Source organism: Thunnus thynnus, chromosome 7 (genome assembly GCF_963924715.1).
Source record: "Thunnus thynnus chromosome 7, fThuThy2.1, whole genome shotgun sequence".
Taxonomy (NCBI): domain Eukaryota; kingdom Metazoa; phylum Chordata; class Actinopteri; order Scombriformes; family Scombridae; genus Thunnus; species Thunnus thynnus.
Genome location: NC_089523.1, coordinates 1,320,347 through 1,336,230, shown reverse-complemented (window position 1 = coordinate 1,336,230; position 15,884 = coordinate 1,320,347). Strand labels below are relative to the sequence as shown.

Here is a 15,884-nt window from a genome sequence, read left to right as displayed (position 1 = left end):
TCCTTCTGTTCAATTTCTGGCCAATTTTCCTCTTGCGACCACATCCAGAGATGTTGGCTACAGTTCCATGAGCCTTAAACTTCTTAATAATATTGGCAATAGTGGTCACAGGAACATCAAGCTCTTTGGAGATGGTCTCGTAACCTTTACGGTGACCATGCTTGGCTATTACCTTTTTTCTAATGTCTTAAGACCACTCTCTAGTTTTCCTTCTCTTTTCCATGTTCAATGTGATGCACACAGTGGCACAAAGAAGTGTGCATAAGTAATTTTCTTTTAGCTCCTTTTAAACTGGCTGCATCAGTGATTATAAGATTGAAAACACCTATGATACTAATTAAAACACAATAGTCTGCTTAAAGTATCACTAAAAATCTATTATTTCTTACAATTTCTAAAGGGTACCAATAATTTTGCTCAGGCTATTTTAGAATGTCTTTGTAGAATGAGCATTAATTCAGTTATTTTCACAACTTTTTTTGTTTTGTTCCACTGCAAACCAAACATAGACATGCACTGATAAACTTTGCATTCAGCTTGAAATTTGCTATAGCTGCGAGGAATATGAAATGCCAAGTTCATTGCCTGTGATCTGTCTGCTGAGAACAGCTTCATGAAAGTGATATTTGATATATTCTTCATTGTATAAACATACAAAATTTGTTAAAGCAAGTAATTTAGCATTTTCAAAGTCATTCTATTAAGCTGAGTCGGTTCCCATATTCTGTTAGCATTCAGAGGCTGCTGGTACAAGCCTTAAAAGGAAACACTGCCGATTTTCAACCTGCATTGTATCATTACAATGTGGGTAGTATGCAAATGAACAATGTTTAACTTCCCTCCATGTTGCCTGTACCCAGAGCTCCCTACTCATTTGCCAGCAACTATTACAACTTATGAGGCTGAATACTGCGCTGTCCAATTAGACAAAATAGAGTATCGAGGAGAGAGCTACCACCGGAGATATGGTACAGTCACAACCAAAGTAGAGGTGCTGCAGCCAGTAGATAGTAGGTAGCTTTGCAGCAGCGACCAGGGCCTGCCCGATGATGATTGTCAGAGAGAATAGGAACAGAACAGAAAACACTGTGCTGCAACAAACTTTGGTAAATCTGTCTTTGTTTTCTGACAGAATATTTTCATGTAATGTTGTGTAATATATATATTACACAACAACAGTGACTGTGTGTTACCTGTAACTTGTGGGTGGCTGCACTCAGCATCATTGTCCAAAATAGGTAAAAAGAACAGTATTTGCTTGCACACTGCTTCAATATATCCAGACTTGATGAGAAAAAATGTAAATGAAAGTAAGCCTCAGTAAAAAGATATAACACTGCTCTAACTTTGTCTTTGGTGCTAATCTGGCTATGAACACACCTTCAGCACATTCAGTCAGTTTGATTGGACGATATGCGTGCAAAGCATTCTGGTTGTTGTAGAATTCAACAAAAGGTTCACTCCAACATTTGGAATCTGTGTGAAGATTGTGAAATCCACTTGTGAAAGATTTTCCTGCAACAATGCAATTAGATGCTACACTATTAGGGGGCATTACTGGATTTGAAGTTGTGCGCCAATAAGAGTCCCTAGCAGTAAATATGCCCAAGACTATTTTTCATTAAGGCCAATAGTTTGAGCTACAAGTCAAGTTCAGAAAGATATTCTTTTCGATCTACTAAAAAAAACAAAAAACCTCATACAGAGCAACTGTAAAAAAAGCAAACATACTACATACTGAACAGGTGACAGTAAAAGCACAATCCATAGTTTACCTTGCAGGGGTGCATGAGAGCACAGAACTCAAAACGAAGCATTTGAGTGATGTCATACGAATGTTGGTGAGGCGAATGGCTCTGATTGAGGCCAGCACCTCTGCAGTCAGTCTGGGGTTCTGAAACTCATACAGAAGGACCAGCAGATCCATCAGCTCTTCTGGTGGCTGTGGCTTGCTGAGCTCTAGCATAGGGAAATATCAAACAAAACAAACAAACAAATTTATTTCAACTTATATTGTCTATATTGTTTATTTTTAAATCAAGGAGTAACAACTAGCTCATTAATTGGACACAGTTTTGGTAACCTGACATTCGGCAACAGTAGCAATTTTGGCAGCAGGGGTTGAAGAGCTAAAGCAAAAATATCAGTCTGCCAAGATGATCCAAGATTGTAAATGTTAACTAAAAAGGTATCAACACTTCAATTTAACTGCTCAGTACATGCTTAGTCTGAATGACTTCTCAAGTTTGACCTAGAGGGTATTTCAATATGTTTTAAGTGCTCTATAAATAATGTCAGAGTGGAATCTGTATACGCATAATGTTCAGGGTCTCCAAATATCAGACCAATCAAAACACACTATATATGCAGTTTGCAAAGAAAGCATAAGTTACCTCTGACAAGGTACTTTCGAAGAACACGTGTGATCTGGGCTACAGTGGTGCTCTGAATATTGCACCCAAGTTGCTCGAGAAGGATGCGGTTACCATAATGCAACAGTCCACCCATGAAGATGGGGTAGAGCTCAAAAGGTGGGCCTTCACTGAACTGCTGTGGCTGCGGGCCATGAACCCCCAGCAGGCTTTGCTCCACCTGATCCAGGACATCCTCGTTGTAGCTATCCTCAACACGGAACATCTCAGCTGCCATGGTTCTAGCAATGCTGCCTTTGGTGTGTCTGCTGATTTTCTCATAGAGCTTTGGAAAAAGCTTGAGGAGGTTGAAGACAGCAAAGACTCTGAGGGGGATAAACTTAGAAAGAATGTTGACAATGGCACTGACATCCTCACTTGCCTGACCAATGGCCACAGACACCTGCCTGGTCAGCTTCTCCAGAGCAGATTTATTCTCTCCTAGAACCACGTAGAGAGCAGCCAGGTACTCCTGCATGGCTGGGACAGCAAATACATATTGCCTTTCATTATTCTCACTGAATTCTCCTGGTAAATGCTTGCCACTTTCAACACAGGGAGCCAAGAAGAAGTCTAGCACGTCAGTTCGGAACATGGCCAGCTGACGAAGCTCCTCGTCTGTCTTGGTCTTCCCTCCAATCCACTGCTCCAGCTCCTTTTCTGAGAATGACGTGCGTTTGTATGTCACACCATCAAACGCAAGTTTTCCAACTGTACGGACTACATACAACATCAGAGAGCTGTGGGGCTCCTGAATGGGCACACTTATCCCTGCTCCTGTGCCTAGCACCTCACCTCCAAAGTTTAGCCTGAGGAAACTGGTGTATATGCCAGTCAGAGTGCGGATGGGTGCCTTGGCGTCAGTGAAATGCAGGAAGTGTAAGGTAGCACATGTGAGCCAGCAGTAGGAGGGGAGGAAGCAGGCTGCAGCCAGCTGGCTCTCCCTCTGGAGGTTGAGGTAAAGCAGCTCTACGATTGCCTGAGCCTCATGTTTCTGTGCTGTGTCCCCACTCTGCTGCAGTAGGCGGCTGGTGAAGTAGGCTCGCTGACGGTCCGGGTCATTGAAGCCACAAATCTGTACATAGCGACTCACATACTTCTGAGGGATGCGGTCCAGAGCAGACAGCCTGGTGGTAACCAAGATACTGGCCTGGGAAACATACAGTGGATGAATTACATTTACACAAAACACAAATATAGAGGTCAACACTCACTCTTTGATATTTTCAAAATGCCACCTAATTCAAAGCATGTAATATCCAAATTGGCACACATTTTAATAAGCACACTGAATATATATCTGCATAAAAAACTATTAATTGAGGAAAGCTTGGAGTCAAGAACTGAAGATATTTCAGAGGATACATGGCAAGATGCTGTGTAGTTCACTCCAAATATCTAGATAAGTATGTTAGGATGGTTTATTTTATATTTCTGTTTTTAGCCACCTTTAATTAACAGTAATTTCGCATAAGCCCTAGACAATGGAAGGTAAAATGTCACCAGCTTGAAGAGTGAAGTGATTCCATCAGCAAGTTGAGGGGCTTCAGTTAGTTAAGACATGTCTGTGATAACAGCAGGACAGAGAGGACTGAACACTTTAGGTGTTTCAGGCAGCACAGATTACAGCTAAAAAATTAGAAAGCTGACTTAAGAAGAGAGCACTGGTGAACATCATGGATAAAGGAGAAACCAAGTACTGTATCTGCGCTGCCAGGGAGAGATTCTTTTGGAAGAAGAGAGCTTTAGTTATTTTGTATGCTAAAATGTAAGCTTAACATTTTTTAACTTTTTTAAAATAACAAAGGTTTCATCCTCTTATTATAAGTGTTGCAGTGGAAACTCATTTATATATATATCTAGATGCACCTCTGCTACTGTATGCACTTTCTGGTTACATGCTAAACTGCACTTTGTTGATGTGTACTGTTACTTATTATGTGCAATGACAATAAAGTTGAGTCTAATTTATCTTAGAATGTGGATAGTAAACTCCAGGAACAGGCGCCCTGTTTGTGAATAAATAAAATTCTCATTCTGATATACTGTATATCTGAATATATCAATCTGTTTCTTTTTTATATTCCAAATGTAAAATGGTGATTGATTATCTCTGATTATTTAAAATGTAAAAATGCAACATTGCGTGAATTCTGAGCAGCCAGTAAAGCATGAACTGAATCAGTTTTTTAGTGACTGAGCAAAGCTATCAAAAGTCTGGAGAGGCAAGGGTCCCTTCCTTCAAGACGTAGTTAACTGAAATGGTTTTTACCATGCAAAAGGAAAGGATTTGCTTTTGAAATAGAAACTCCCATTTGCATTTTTGAAAATATTTTCATCTGACCATTTTTAATTTCAACATTCCTTTTTTGTTTAGACTGGTTAGTAAGCTAATAATTACTTTGTGTGGCATCAAAACAAGACTAAAGTAATACTTCTACCCTTTAAGTTTTTGCCCTCCACTTTACTGCCAATAGTCATGGCTGCAATTTGCAATTCAGCATGACAGTAACCAACTAATGGATGACAGTGTGAAATAGATTTTAACAGAACAGGAGAAATAAATAACATTGCAGTGATGGTGAACTGTGTCTTACCTCAGGCAGCAAGTACTTCCTGAGCAGGTTGACCACCACGACACCTGCAGGCAGCGCCTCATTTGGGTCACTGCAGAGCTCTGTGGATCCAATCCGGAAGTCTAGCTTCATCTTTTCCATCCCGTTAAAGACAAAGAGCACATCCTTGGCCTGGTTGCCCTCCCCACTCAGCAGAGGATGTTTTCTCAAGTGGAGGTATTTCCTGCTCACCAGGTCCCTCAAGGAAGCCACCCTGTGTGGGACAAAGTTTGTCACTTGGCGCACTTTATAACCAACATGCTGTGCAAGTTGTTGATCACTCACTTTATTCATTACTTTTGGTGCTCAGACCTTCATCAGGAAAAAAACATATAATCAAACCGCACCAGTACCATATCTATAAATCTAACTTCACTAGCAAGAACCACACCACAACAATATGCCGTTTAAAGGTTTAATGAAATTCAGGAGGTACTGAATGTTGAGGACAAATGCATGAATGTAGGTGAAGGTAGAAGGAAGATGTCGTCTGTTAGGCTGGTCTGGGAGGATGTACTGAAGACCAGGTGGAGGGAAACTCAGTGTAGGGGTTCTGTCTCAGGCATATTTCTGCCCGAGCTGATCACTGGCCCCCAAAAGAGTCAGATTTGAATAGGACTGTTTTGGTGAGGAAGACTGGGTGTTGAGGTGCCTTAGTGCCTTAGTGGGGTACCTGGAGCTGATGTATTGGGTCAGCGGCTCGTATGGGCTGAGATAGGATTCGAGGCGGAGTAAGTATATATGGAAAGAAACTCCCAACTGATCTGTTTTGCTCCTTCGGAGCGTGAATATGAGTGAGTCAGCTGTGTGGATGGTTATATCAGATAGACCGGGGTGACAAAAAGAATTATAGACCGCTGAAGTCAGGGCAAATTTGGAGCACCTCAAGAATCCAAAACCAGAAACAGAGCATGGATTCTAGGGTTAAGTCAACCATAGGGGATATGTAGCCTGAACGTAGGGAGCAGATGGAGACACTGAGAAGGTCAGAAGTGAGTGGCAAGTATCTAGCTGGGAGAGCCGGTTCCTGTTTCTGCAAGCCTTTTATTAACCTGGTAACATGAGAATGGGAGATTGAAGGACACTGGAAGCCAGTGACTAGTTTGATGAAGGAGTTGATTCCTGCTAAGTAGGTCTGGATGGTGGAGGACTGGATTTTGGATGGAATGAGCATTGGTGAAGAAACTGCAGAAGGACATGACGTCCAGAGAGGGAAAAGGCAGCTGGTAGGTGGAGTGAAATGCCTTGAAGCAATTCCAGCCAGTTAGGTAGGCTGAGAGTGTGCTTGGGACAAGACTGTCGAGGATGGCTTCTTATGAAACGTTAGAGAGGTTTGCCAGCTGTGGAGCTAGCTGAATATTGTGGCTGAAAATGGATAAGCACCCGGTGAAGATCAGATTCCAGGGCCAAGTGTCTGAATTTCTGGAATGAGAAGTGAGACAGCGAAACCAGGAATGTTGGCTGCCTGGAGGATGAACTGGTGTTGAGCTGAGAATAAGGCGAGTCTGTGCAGGAACTGCATGATGGCTAGAGAACGAGATCGACCTTTGTTTAGGATCACTATGACTGTGGTGTTATTGGAGTGGATAAGTATGAATTTTCTAGACCGTTCATGCCCTCAAAGAATGGCAGCTATTAAGGAGTACGGCTCATAAAGCGCAGATGAAGGAGAGTGGTACTCTGAGTCGAGGGATTTGAACACTGGGGGCCAAGCAGAGGCTAACCATCTCCCTCCATAGTAGCCGCTGAAACCTGTAGAGGGAGCCGCATCTGTATAAAGTTGAATGTCCTCAGGCTGGGTGATGAAGTCGTCGTAGAAGAAGAAAATGCCATTCCAAGAAGACGGGAAATTTAGCCACATGCGCATTTCCATCTTGCAGGCATCGTCCATAACGACCCTATCCTGGAGAGAGGGAACGGCAGTAGCCTTAGACAAAAGGATCGACAAGAAGATTTGCTCAAGGAATTATATAGATGGCATAATTAAGATGGCTAAGGAGGGCTGATAGCTAGCTTTTGGTGACTCTGTCTGCTAGGAGCTAATGACAGAAGCAGAGCGATGCGCTGTATTTCTCAGAGGGCAGAGAGAGAAATTGAGTCCAGGGCGATGCCTAGGAACTCAATGGAAGTGCCAGGCCCTAATGTTTTTTCCTCAGAAAGAGGGACGCCGAGTTTGGACAAAGTGTTTGTGAGCGTATTGAACCCGTGGCGAGGAGGTGAGGATGGTGGAGTGACAATGAGAAAATCGTCAAGAAGATGAATAATATAAGGTTAGAGAAGTTAGGCCTGGTTAGAGAAGTGCATGTGGTAGCTGTAAAACCCTGTCCCTCCAAAACGTAAGGCCATGTCGAGCACGATAGATGGATAATCATCTAGTTCAGATCTCTGTGTGGGAAATGCTGAACAGATAATATCATGGTAAAGAGAAAAAGCGAACGCAAATGCTGTGGGAGTTAAGTCTTTACACTGTGAGGGTAGTGGGTTGCGAAGTTGCACAGAACTGAAGTTTGTCTGTATTTCCCTGAGCTGGCTAGTATTGATGAAGGATGGCTTAAGGAGCTGGGCTAAATCTACGTAATTACCGGAGAGAATCTGTTGGCGCAGTGCAGAAAAGACAGGAGAAGGGTGATAAACTGATGAAGCTGGCTGGACAGGTGGTGCTGCTGTAGAAATTGGTAGCACAGTGAGAAAAAACATTTGGGTGTTGAGGAAGGGACAGGGTGGAGATGGGGAGGGCAGGGGGAAAGGATAGACCAGGGTAGCCTGTAATGGGACCCCTTGAGTTAGTGGATGGGGCCCTCCTACTGCTGTGTTGGCTATGGAAGAAAAGGGAGAAGTAGAAGCCATGTTGCTGAGAGTGGCTGAAAGAAGGGTAGAGGAAGGGATGATGGGATGAAAGGATGCATGTGCATAGGGATTTTGTGAAGTCTGTGAAGACAGGGATGAAAAGAAGGCTGAAATCATCTGGGAGAAATCAGAAACAGAGGGAGCAGGCACAGGGGGATGTACAACCTGGTCCCCACCAGAGGGGGCTGATGATGCAGCCTGTGGCCGAGGCAGCGAAGGCCCTGTGATGTCACGCCTGACAACACTGGCAGTTGGTGGCTCAGGTGAGGAAGCTGAAAGCGCAGCAGGTACGGAGTCTGTTGCTGCGTCGATGGAGGCTGAAAACAGTCGGAAAAGAGCGGCTTTGTTTGTGTTGCGGTGAAATGGGATGCCTTTACCTTGCAGGTAATGTTGGAGGCAAGCGACGGTCCAGTCTCTGATATTAGGCTCAGTTTGTGGATGCGGAGACTGCTGCCTCTAAGATGAAGGTGCACCGCGAGTGCACCGTGGTGGAGAGCCGGAAGCTGGAAGCCTGCGAGATGAGGATAGCTGCCAATGAGAAGAGAGTTGGAGCTGGTTCCTACCACCATGCCCGTGGCGTCCAGCCCTCACTGAAGAAGGAGAGGAGACCTGAGATCTGCGTGCCTCCGAGGTTGGAGTTGGAGAGATCTCGTTGGCAGCGCTTGAATGGAGACGCCGGCAGGACTGAGGTACGCTGACCACCAAACGAAGGCGACTACACCGGGGTGTTTGACTGCGGTCTGGTTGCTGCTGAGAGTCTGGTGGACCGGTGTTGAACAGATCGTTATACAGAACGCCGTCTGAATTGGTCGGGTAGATCCGCAGTTCTGGATCCATGGTAAGTAGACAATTTTTAAGTTGTGTCTTTGTTTAAATCAAAGTTCTTGTATCAAGCGTTTAACCAAGAAGCACGGTCTGTCTGATCTTGAGAAATCTGAGACAAACAGGGTAGGAAGAGTTGACACGGTATAAGTAGACTTGGCAGATGATTAGAGGTGTGGTTGAAGCGTGGTTCTGCTCCCGAACCTAAATTAACAAGTTAACTACATTTCATTCAGAGAACACCAGCAGCCCCTTCCATCATCAACAAACGTCCACAGCTGGACTTGAACATGGGTTGCTGCTGTTCATGGTTGGCGTCCAGGGGGGTGCCCCACAGCTCAGATTCACATAAAGCATATATTGTGCTGGTTGTGTTTGACTATACATTTTATTTGATAAAACACCAAAACATTGTTAATCAAGTGAATATGAGCAATTGACAGTGTGTGGGATCCTTTGACTTAATTCACTTAAAAAAAAAGACCAGAATAAGGCTGGGAGATAATTAAAACATAATCTATCATCTCTTCGCATCATTCTAACGAAATTCTCATATGGAAATATTGTGGTTTACAGTTCTCATATCTCAATAAATGATAAGTTAAATTTGACTAAAATCTGAGACGGCATGTCTTGCTGTCTGCCTTAATATCTTTTTTGATACTACATTTCCAGTAGGGGTGCGACAGATCATAGTTGATCTGTGATCTGTACGGATCTCCCCCCACGGTTTGGCACGCATGTGAACCGCGGATTATTTGCAAAATTTAAAATCTCATTTAAAATAAAGTAAACAAACTGCTGTAAGTACAAGTCATAGACAGACAGCACGTTGGGATTTTGAAGAGCAACGACCAAACCAGTATTTAATAGGTCCGTAGTGACATCTGCAGCTATGTTTACATGCTGTTTAACGTGCTGCGGGTGAGCAGCTAATTAGCTACGTAGCTGCTAACTGATGTTAGCGGTGCACTTTTCACCGGTGAATGTTTGTTTGGTGGCTCGTTCAACAAGCTGCAGAACAAGATGTGTGTTCATGTTTGTAAGTTATCAAGTTTTGATGATGTGGACACAGACTGTTGTTTCATTCACTACCATGTTTAAAGGAAGAAGGTATCATGCTTCAATTGCAATTTAATTTAACAATTGAGCTTTTATTTTACATATTTTAAGATTTTATTTTAACATTGGACATCTTGCATGTCATTTTCATTGAAAACCATGCTGTAAGTGTTTTACAGAATATATAGAATCTAAAGTTTTGTCTCCCCCTTTTTTTTTCTTTTTTTTTTTTTGGCTGATCTGAAAAATGATCCGATCTGTGACTCAAATCAGTGATATGATCTGAACCGTGAGTTTTGCACCCCTAATTCCCAGGGGAAAAAAAAAAAAAGTTCAAATTCTACACATGGTGGCTTTGAACATGTCTGTATCACTCACCTCTACAAAATCAAAATTGGCTGTTTTTTATTAAAACTTCAATCATGTTCATTTACTACTGAGTCTCAATCAGATTATATATCAGGTTTATGTTACACAGCTGTCTGGTATATTTAAGCTAGTAAATCGATTCCAATTTAGGTCAGATATGCTTGAAAATTGAATAGGTCAGCATAAAGAAAAAAGTCGACATTACAGCATTTCAGTTATGGTTTCATATACTATTGAGAATACTGCTCTATAGTGTATTGTATATAATATCTGTTAAGAGTGTGTCAGTATGTGTCTATTGTGGCAGGAAGGTTAGGACATGATATGGATAGCCTTCTTCATCCACAGTATGAACTAAATACTTAAGTTGTAATGCAGTATAGCGCCGTTCTAGTCTTCTGACCACTCAAAGTGCCTTTCAAAACCCTTTTTGCGTTGAGCTCAACTTTAGTGAACTTTGACATGAATTTGTATTGTTGACAAATAAACCGCTCACCTTTGAGGGGTCGGAAAGCCAGAGTCCAATACAGAGGAGGCTATCATAGCTTATTAGCTGTGTTGCACCATCGACTTTTATATATATTTATATTCTGCGCAGCTGGAGTACAAACTGCTCCACAAAAGTTTTGGAGTCAGTTATGAGTCAGGAGTTGACAGTACAAATACAAATCTTGAATAAACTGTATTAACTTATTGTCTGGTTGCCAACCAAGCTAAGCTAGCATGCTAAATTTCTTTCTTTCTTGTGTGTTGAGCAATGAAGCAATTTACTTTTTACACATTTGCATTTGTACATTTTTCTATTTACTTCTGTGTATTTATTATTATCCCTATTTTATTTTATAGTAATACCATTTTACTTATATACTTCCTCTCTCCTATGTGTGTGTTGAGCACATGAGCAATTGTAACAAAGCAATTTCCCTGCGGGCATCAATAAAGTTTTTTTAATTCTGCAAATGAACAGGCCAATTAACTTGGTCAGTTATTGTGACTGGTTGGTGCTGGCAGGGTCCCAGTTGGCTAGTGAGTTAGCAGTTAGCTCTCTGGCTGCAGGAGTTGGCTGACTAGCTTTACGACTACTCTCAATGTCACCAAGCTTCCATTTTGCAAGGAAAGCTGACCTTTAATGTGAATATTTCACTCAAACTGGTGGCTGTTCTTTATTTGTCACTGCAGTAGTATTAGGAAGAATTTGCAGTGTTTCACTGAGTGGAATGAGGTATTTTTGACAAATGGCACACTGCCTTTACAACCACAGGAATGAGCTTTATACAGCTATAGATATTATCAATTAAGTACTGATTGTGGAGCTTAGCTAGGTGACATCCCTAACAGTAGTATGATTCCAAGTTAATGTAAATACACCCACACATGACAACAAAGATCTCACTTTGTCAGCTGGCCAAGGTCCTCACAAGAGAAAGGAACCAGCAGCTTGAAGTGGGTCAGGGTGGTCCCAGCACACCAATCCAGCACCAGTTTTCGGACCACTGTACTCTTCCCTGTTCCCACAGCGCCATACAGCAACACATTGAGTCCTCTGCCCTCACTCCAGGCATCAGTGGGATCAAACAGCTGCTCCACTGACATACAGGGGCTGGAGGAAGTCTGGGTTTGTAGGGAGGACCTGAGGAGTCCTGCTCTTTCCTCAGGTTTTGTTTCCAGGATCAATGGATCCACATGCATAGTCTCTGGGCTGAAGTAGCCTCCAAACTGTTTCTCCTCCGGAGGAAGGTGGCTGAACCACAGGAAGAGCTTCCTCTTGTGGATCTCTATGGGATCTGCTGTGAGAGAAAAAGAGGGCTGTATTTACATGTTTGGTTTATATGACAAAGTTACCCTGCTGCCTTCTAACTGTACGATTGAAAAACGTACCCCGTATGTGTCACAATGACTCTCTTGACTACAGTGACTACAAACTTCCCCTTACTTCTCACTTATTTCCCTCTACCACAAACCTTTCTGTCTTCACCTCATTACTGTGTTTGCTTTTATTAGCAATCACTCTAATAATAAAAATCCATTGCTTATATCTGCAAAAGGCTGTAATGACAATGATGATGCACGGAATTTGTGATATTTTTAAGATTTTATAAAGAAGTGTAATATGAAGTGAGGTAATATGTTAAGTAAAGATTTTGTTTGCATTTTTTATTTTTTGGAAAATAAACTTTATCAGTGTATACTGTGAAGATTTAATTAAAAATCAGATTTTAATAATCTAATTTTTATCCCAAAACAATGTAACAATTCATTGTTTACTTGTTCAGTTTACTTAGTGGCACTCTGGTGCACAATCAGCAGTTCATTTACATTTTGTCACGTTTTCCAATGTTTTTGCTGCCAGAATTTTATGAGCTGTGCTCATCACAAGAGGAATTGGTTCACTGTAAACTGTGCCCTCTTACAGCAGGAAACAACTTTTGCATGAGTGGGTGACAGTAGGTGACACGGGTAAAAATCTGTTTTAATCAATTTGCCAATTTAATAATTTAAAAAATGTGCTTATTTTTCAGTGAAAAAGAAACACCTCCTGCATGCTTAGAGCACCAACTCCTTACTACACCTTGTTTGTTTTGTAACTGAGGGTTACAGACAGATCCTAACAAAACTGTCCCCACAAATACCTTTAAAAGTTAAGACTACTTCAATTACTACTAGAGACAGAGACTGATAATGTCTACTATTACTGACACTAAACCTGCTAATACTAAAATGACTGAAGACCTACACTTTCTACTTCTACAATTAAGACTACAACTAATTGCTAATTTGCCACGACTGCTAAATATACACAACTATTACCTCTAACACTAATTAATACATCATACAATTACTATTATCCTACTATTGTCACTACCACATAAGCAGCTACTGCTGATACTCGATCTGCTGAAGTTGAAGCAAGTAACGTAAAGCACAACAAATGTGTACAGTTACTGTAATGTCATGTCATCCTCCAGCGCCTGTCTCAGCAATGAGGCTAGCTCTGGCTTTGCTTTTGCTAGCAGCCAATGTGGATGTTACAGCACTGTGAAGTTCCTGGCCAGCCCCCCCCCGCCAGCCTTTGAGCCACGCCTCCTCATTTACATACAGCTTGAAAAGCCAAATGAAAAATGCCAAATGGAAAAGATGAAATTTAAATTGCTAATTGTCAAATGCCAAATGGTTAAGTGCAAGTGCAAAAAAACCTTTGTTTTTTTCTATTTAAGCTTTTAATTGAAGTATTTCCATTTAAGCTTTTCCATTTCCCATTTGAGTTTCATATTTGATGTTTCCCTTTTCTTATCTCCATTGCCATTTTCATCTTTACCATTTAGGCTTTCAGTTTGAACATTTCCATTTAAGCTTTTGTTTTTTAAATTTCACTTTTTCGTTGTTAATTTACATTTTCAAATGATCATTTTACATTTTAAATTTGCTTTTTCTTTTTAAGTTTAATTATGGCCTGATTATTCCTGGTAGTGTAGTAAAATAATAATCTTTTTAATTTTAGCTCTTTCAATTTTCTATTTGGACTTTTAAATTTGAATTATGACCCAAAATAGCCTCCATACTGAAGAAGCTTTTTAAAAAACAAAACACTCAGTTTGGGCTTGGAGACTACAAAATGTGTGCAAAGAACAACTGATGTTTCCACCACTACCACTGCTACAAGTGCTACTAATACTTCATACATATATACTATGGACGATTTTACCACTGTCTTATAACCTTTGATTAATTGCTAAACCTCCAGTTAATGGAATTTTAATGAATTCAAAACTGTTAAAAATCTACATTTTGTCTTTTCACATTGACGACATCACACATGTTGTCTTGGATTTAAGAATGCAGCATGTTGTCATGGTTGTCAAACAACAATAAAGCCTCAATATGACTTGTGCACCTAGTTCTGAAGTGTTGGAACAGAAGGTCCTGCAGTGAAAGCCAGCGGCTGGGTGGAGAGAAACCTCCAATCTCCTCTTCCACCTCCATACTCCAACCAGCTGACTCAGCTGTCTAGGAAACACAACACATCACACAGATCTGTTCAGTTAGATGGCACTATTCACAATCTTCAGAATTTTACTTTAATCCCACAGTCAACACCTCAATTTCTTCACAATGTGCTTTATTCAGTCTGATCCATGGTCTGCTTCACATGGTGCTTTACTGGCAGAGAACAGCTGCTGTTAGCCTGTTCGCAGGTTGTAGCAGGTATACTGGCATACCTCCAAGGCACTGACATTTACGCAGGCACACAAGATTACACTCCTTAACTCAACTTAAACTTAAACGCAACACAAACACAAACACGCAGAAGGCTTGAAATGGCGTGACAGTTACTGAGAATTTCTGGGAAGGCCAATAATGGAATATGAAGAAATATTAATGACTCTTTCCCAGCTCATATTTCACAGTGAGTTTTTGTTATATATGAAACAGTGACAGAGGTGTTTTGTAGGGCTGTAGTCTGCCGGTCGACTGGTCGATTAGTTGGTCGATATGCTCTCGTCTGACTAAATTCTCATTGGTCGAATAATCTCCGTGTTATTTTCATAAGGAGAAAAGTACATCAACAGCTTTCCAGGATTAATCCATTATTTCCTGCGGCGGGAGGGACAGACTAACAAATTACCTGTGAAAACGAGGGTGTATTCAAAACACCCCCCTTGTTTTGTAGAATAATTAAAATTCTGTTCTTTTTGTGGCTCCCGCAGACAGTCACAGACAGATCTCCTCCAGCAGGTCAGTGCTGCTGTTCAAACCATCTTCATGTGAAACAGGTTTATTTAAAATGACTTCTGGCTTGTTTAAATGTCGTCGCACTGATTGCATTCCTCTCATTATAATTATCACTTTACTCTGGCTAAGGGATGTCATGCTGAGCAACTCCTGCTCTCCTGCCTCACAAAGCCACCCCTCTCCTCTCCTCAGCCCCTCCCCGCCCCCCTCTCAGCCCCTTGCCCATTTCTTTTTTTTTTTTTTTTTAGTATTTTTCAGAATTATGCAGTGGGTGGTGTAGTTAGACTCAGGCCTGGGGGTGCAGTTACACTTTAAAGTTCAGAGATGTGTGAACGTCACCATCAGTAACAATGTGTCACCAACCTGTGCAGTGAGCACATCCTTCTGTGCTTGTGTCTCTTGCTGTCAGGGAGCTCTGTGGTTTACCTGTGTGAAAAGCGCAATTCAATACTGGAGCATGATTCCAAAACGCTGATAATAAAAAGCTTAACTATTGCATAATGATCTTAAAAATTTAGCGGAACCTCCACCTATTTCCGTTTAAATGTGTGTGTTTTTTTCTGGCTAGCAGTGAGACTGAAGGGTGATCAATGTCAGTACAACACTGCCCCAGACCGACATGACAACCGTTGCTACACTACACACACAGTAAGTCACCTTAGAGGGAAACGTGTTGCAGTTTGTACAAGCGTTAGCTCAAAGATCATGCTAACTAAAAATGAAATGCCAGCATGGAAGATAAAAACACATACCAAAGTCTTCGTCCTGCGTCCTTTTCTGCCGTCTGTCCCTCTGGCCGGACATTGAGGTCAACTTATTTATGATCATTCACGGTTTCCGCTGCCTGTGCTAAAACAGCATAGCCTAATACTATCAGTCACTTTGAGAACAGGCTGTGTCTTGCACAGTGATCCGCTAGAAAGAGACAGAGGATGCACCCTTAAGACGTAGCCTGAGAGAGAGAGGGGGGAGAGAGAGAGAGAGAGAGAGAGAGAGAGAGAGAGAGAGAGAGAGAGATAAATAGGTA

The 15,884-nt window shown here is 41.6% G+C and overlaps 1 protein-coding gene across 4 annotated transcripts in view; it reads right to left on the bottom strand.

Annotated features, from left to right (window-relative positions):
- The window catches only part of nlrx1 (NLR family member X1), a 35,647-nt gene extending 19,763 nt beyond the window's left edge, over positions 1 to 15,884 (bottom strand). For 2 of the 4 annotated variants that reach the window (XM_067593764.1, XM_067593765.1), the window contains exons 1-7: positions 15,610 to 15,883; positions 15,221 to 15,283; positions 14,019 to 14,131; positions 11,520 to 11,913; positions 5,009 to 5,240; positions 2,394 to 3,561; positions 1,776 to 1,959 (exon numbers count right to left, since the gene is read on the bottom strand). In XM_067593764.1, coding sequence (XP_067449865.1) covers positions 1,776 to 1,959; positions 2,394 to 3,561; positions 5,009 to 5,240; positions 11,520 to 11,913; positions 14,019 to 14,131; positions 15,221 to 15,237 — 2,108 coding nt within the window. In that variant the 5' untranslated portion in view covers positions 15,238 to 15,283; positions 15,610 to 15,883. Of the gene's footprint in view, positions 1 to 1,775; positions 1,960 to 2,393; positions 3,562 to 5,008; positions 5,241 to 11,519; positions 11,914 to 14,018; positions 14,132 to 15,220; positions 15,284 to 15,609 lie in introns of all 4 variants that reach the window. The other 2 variants (XM_067593767.1, XM_067593766.1) reach the window with 2 other exon arrangements.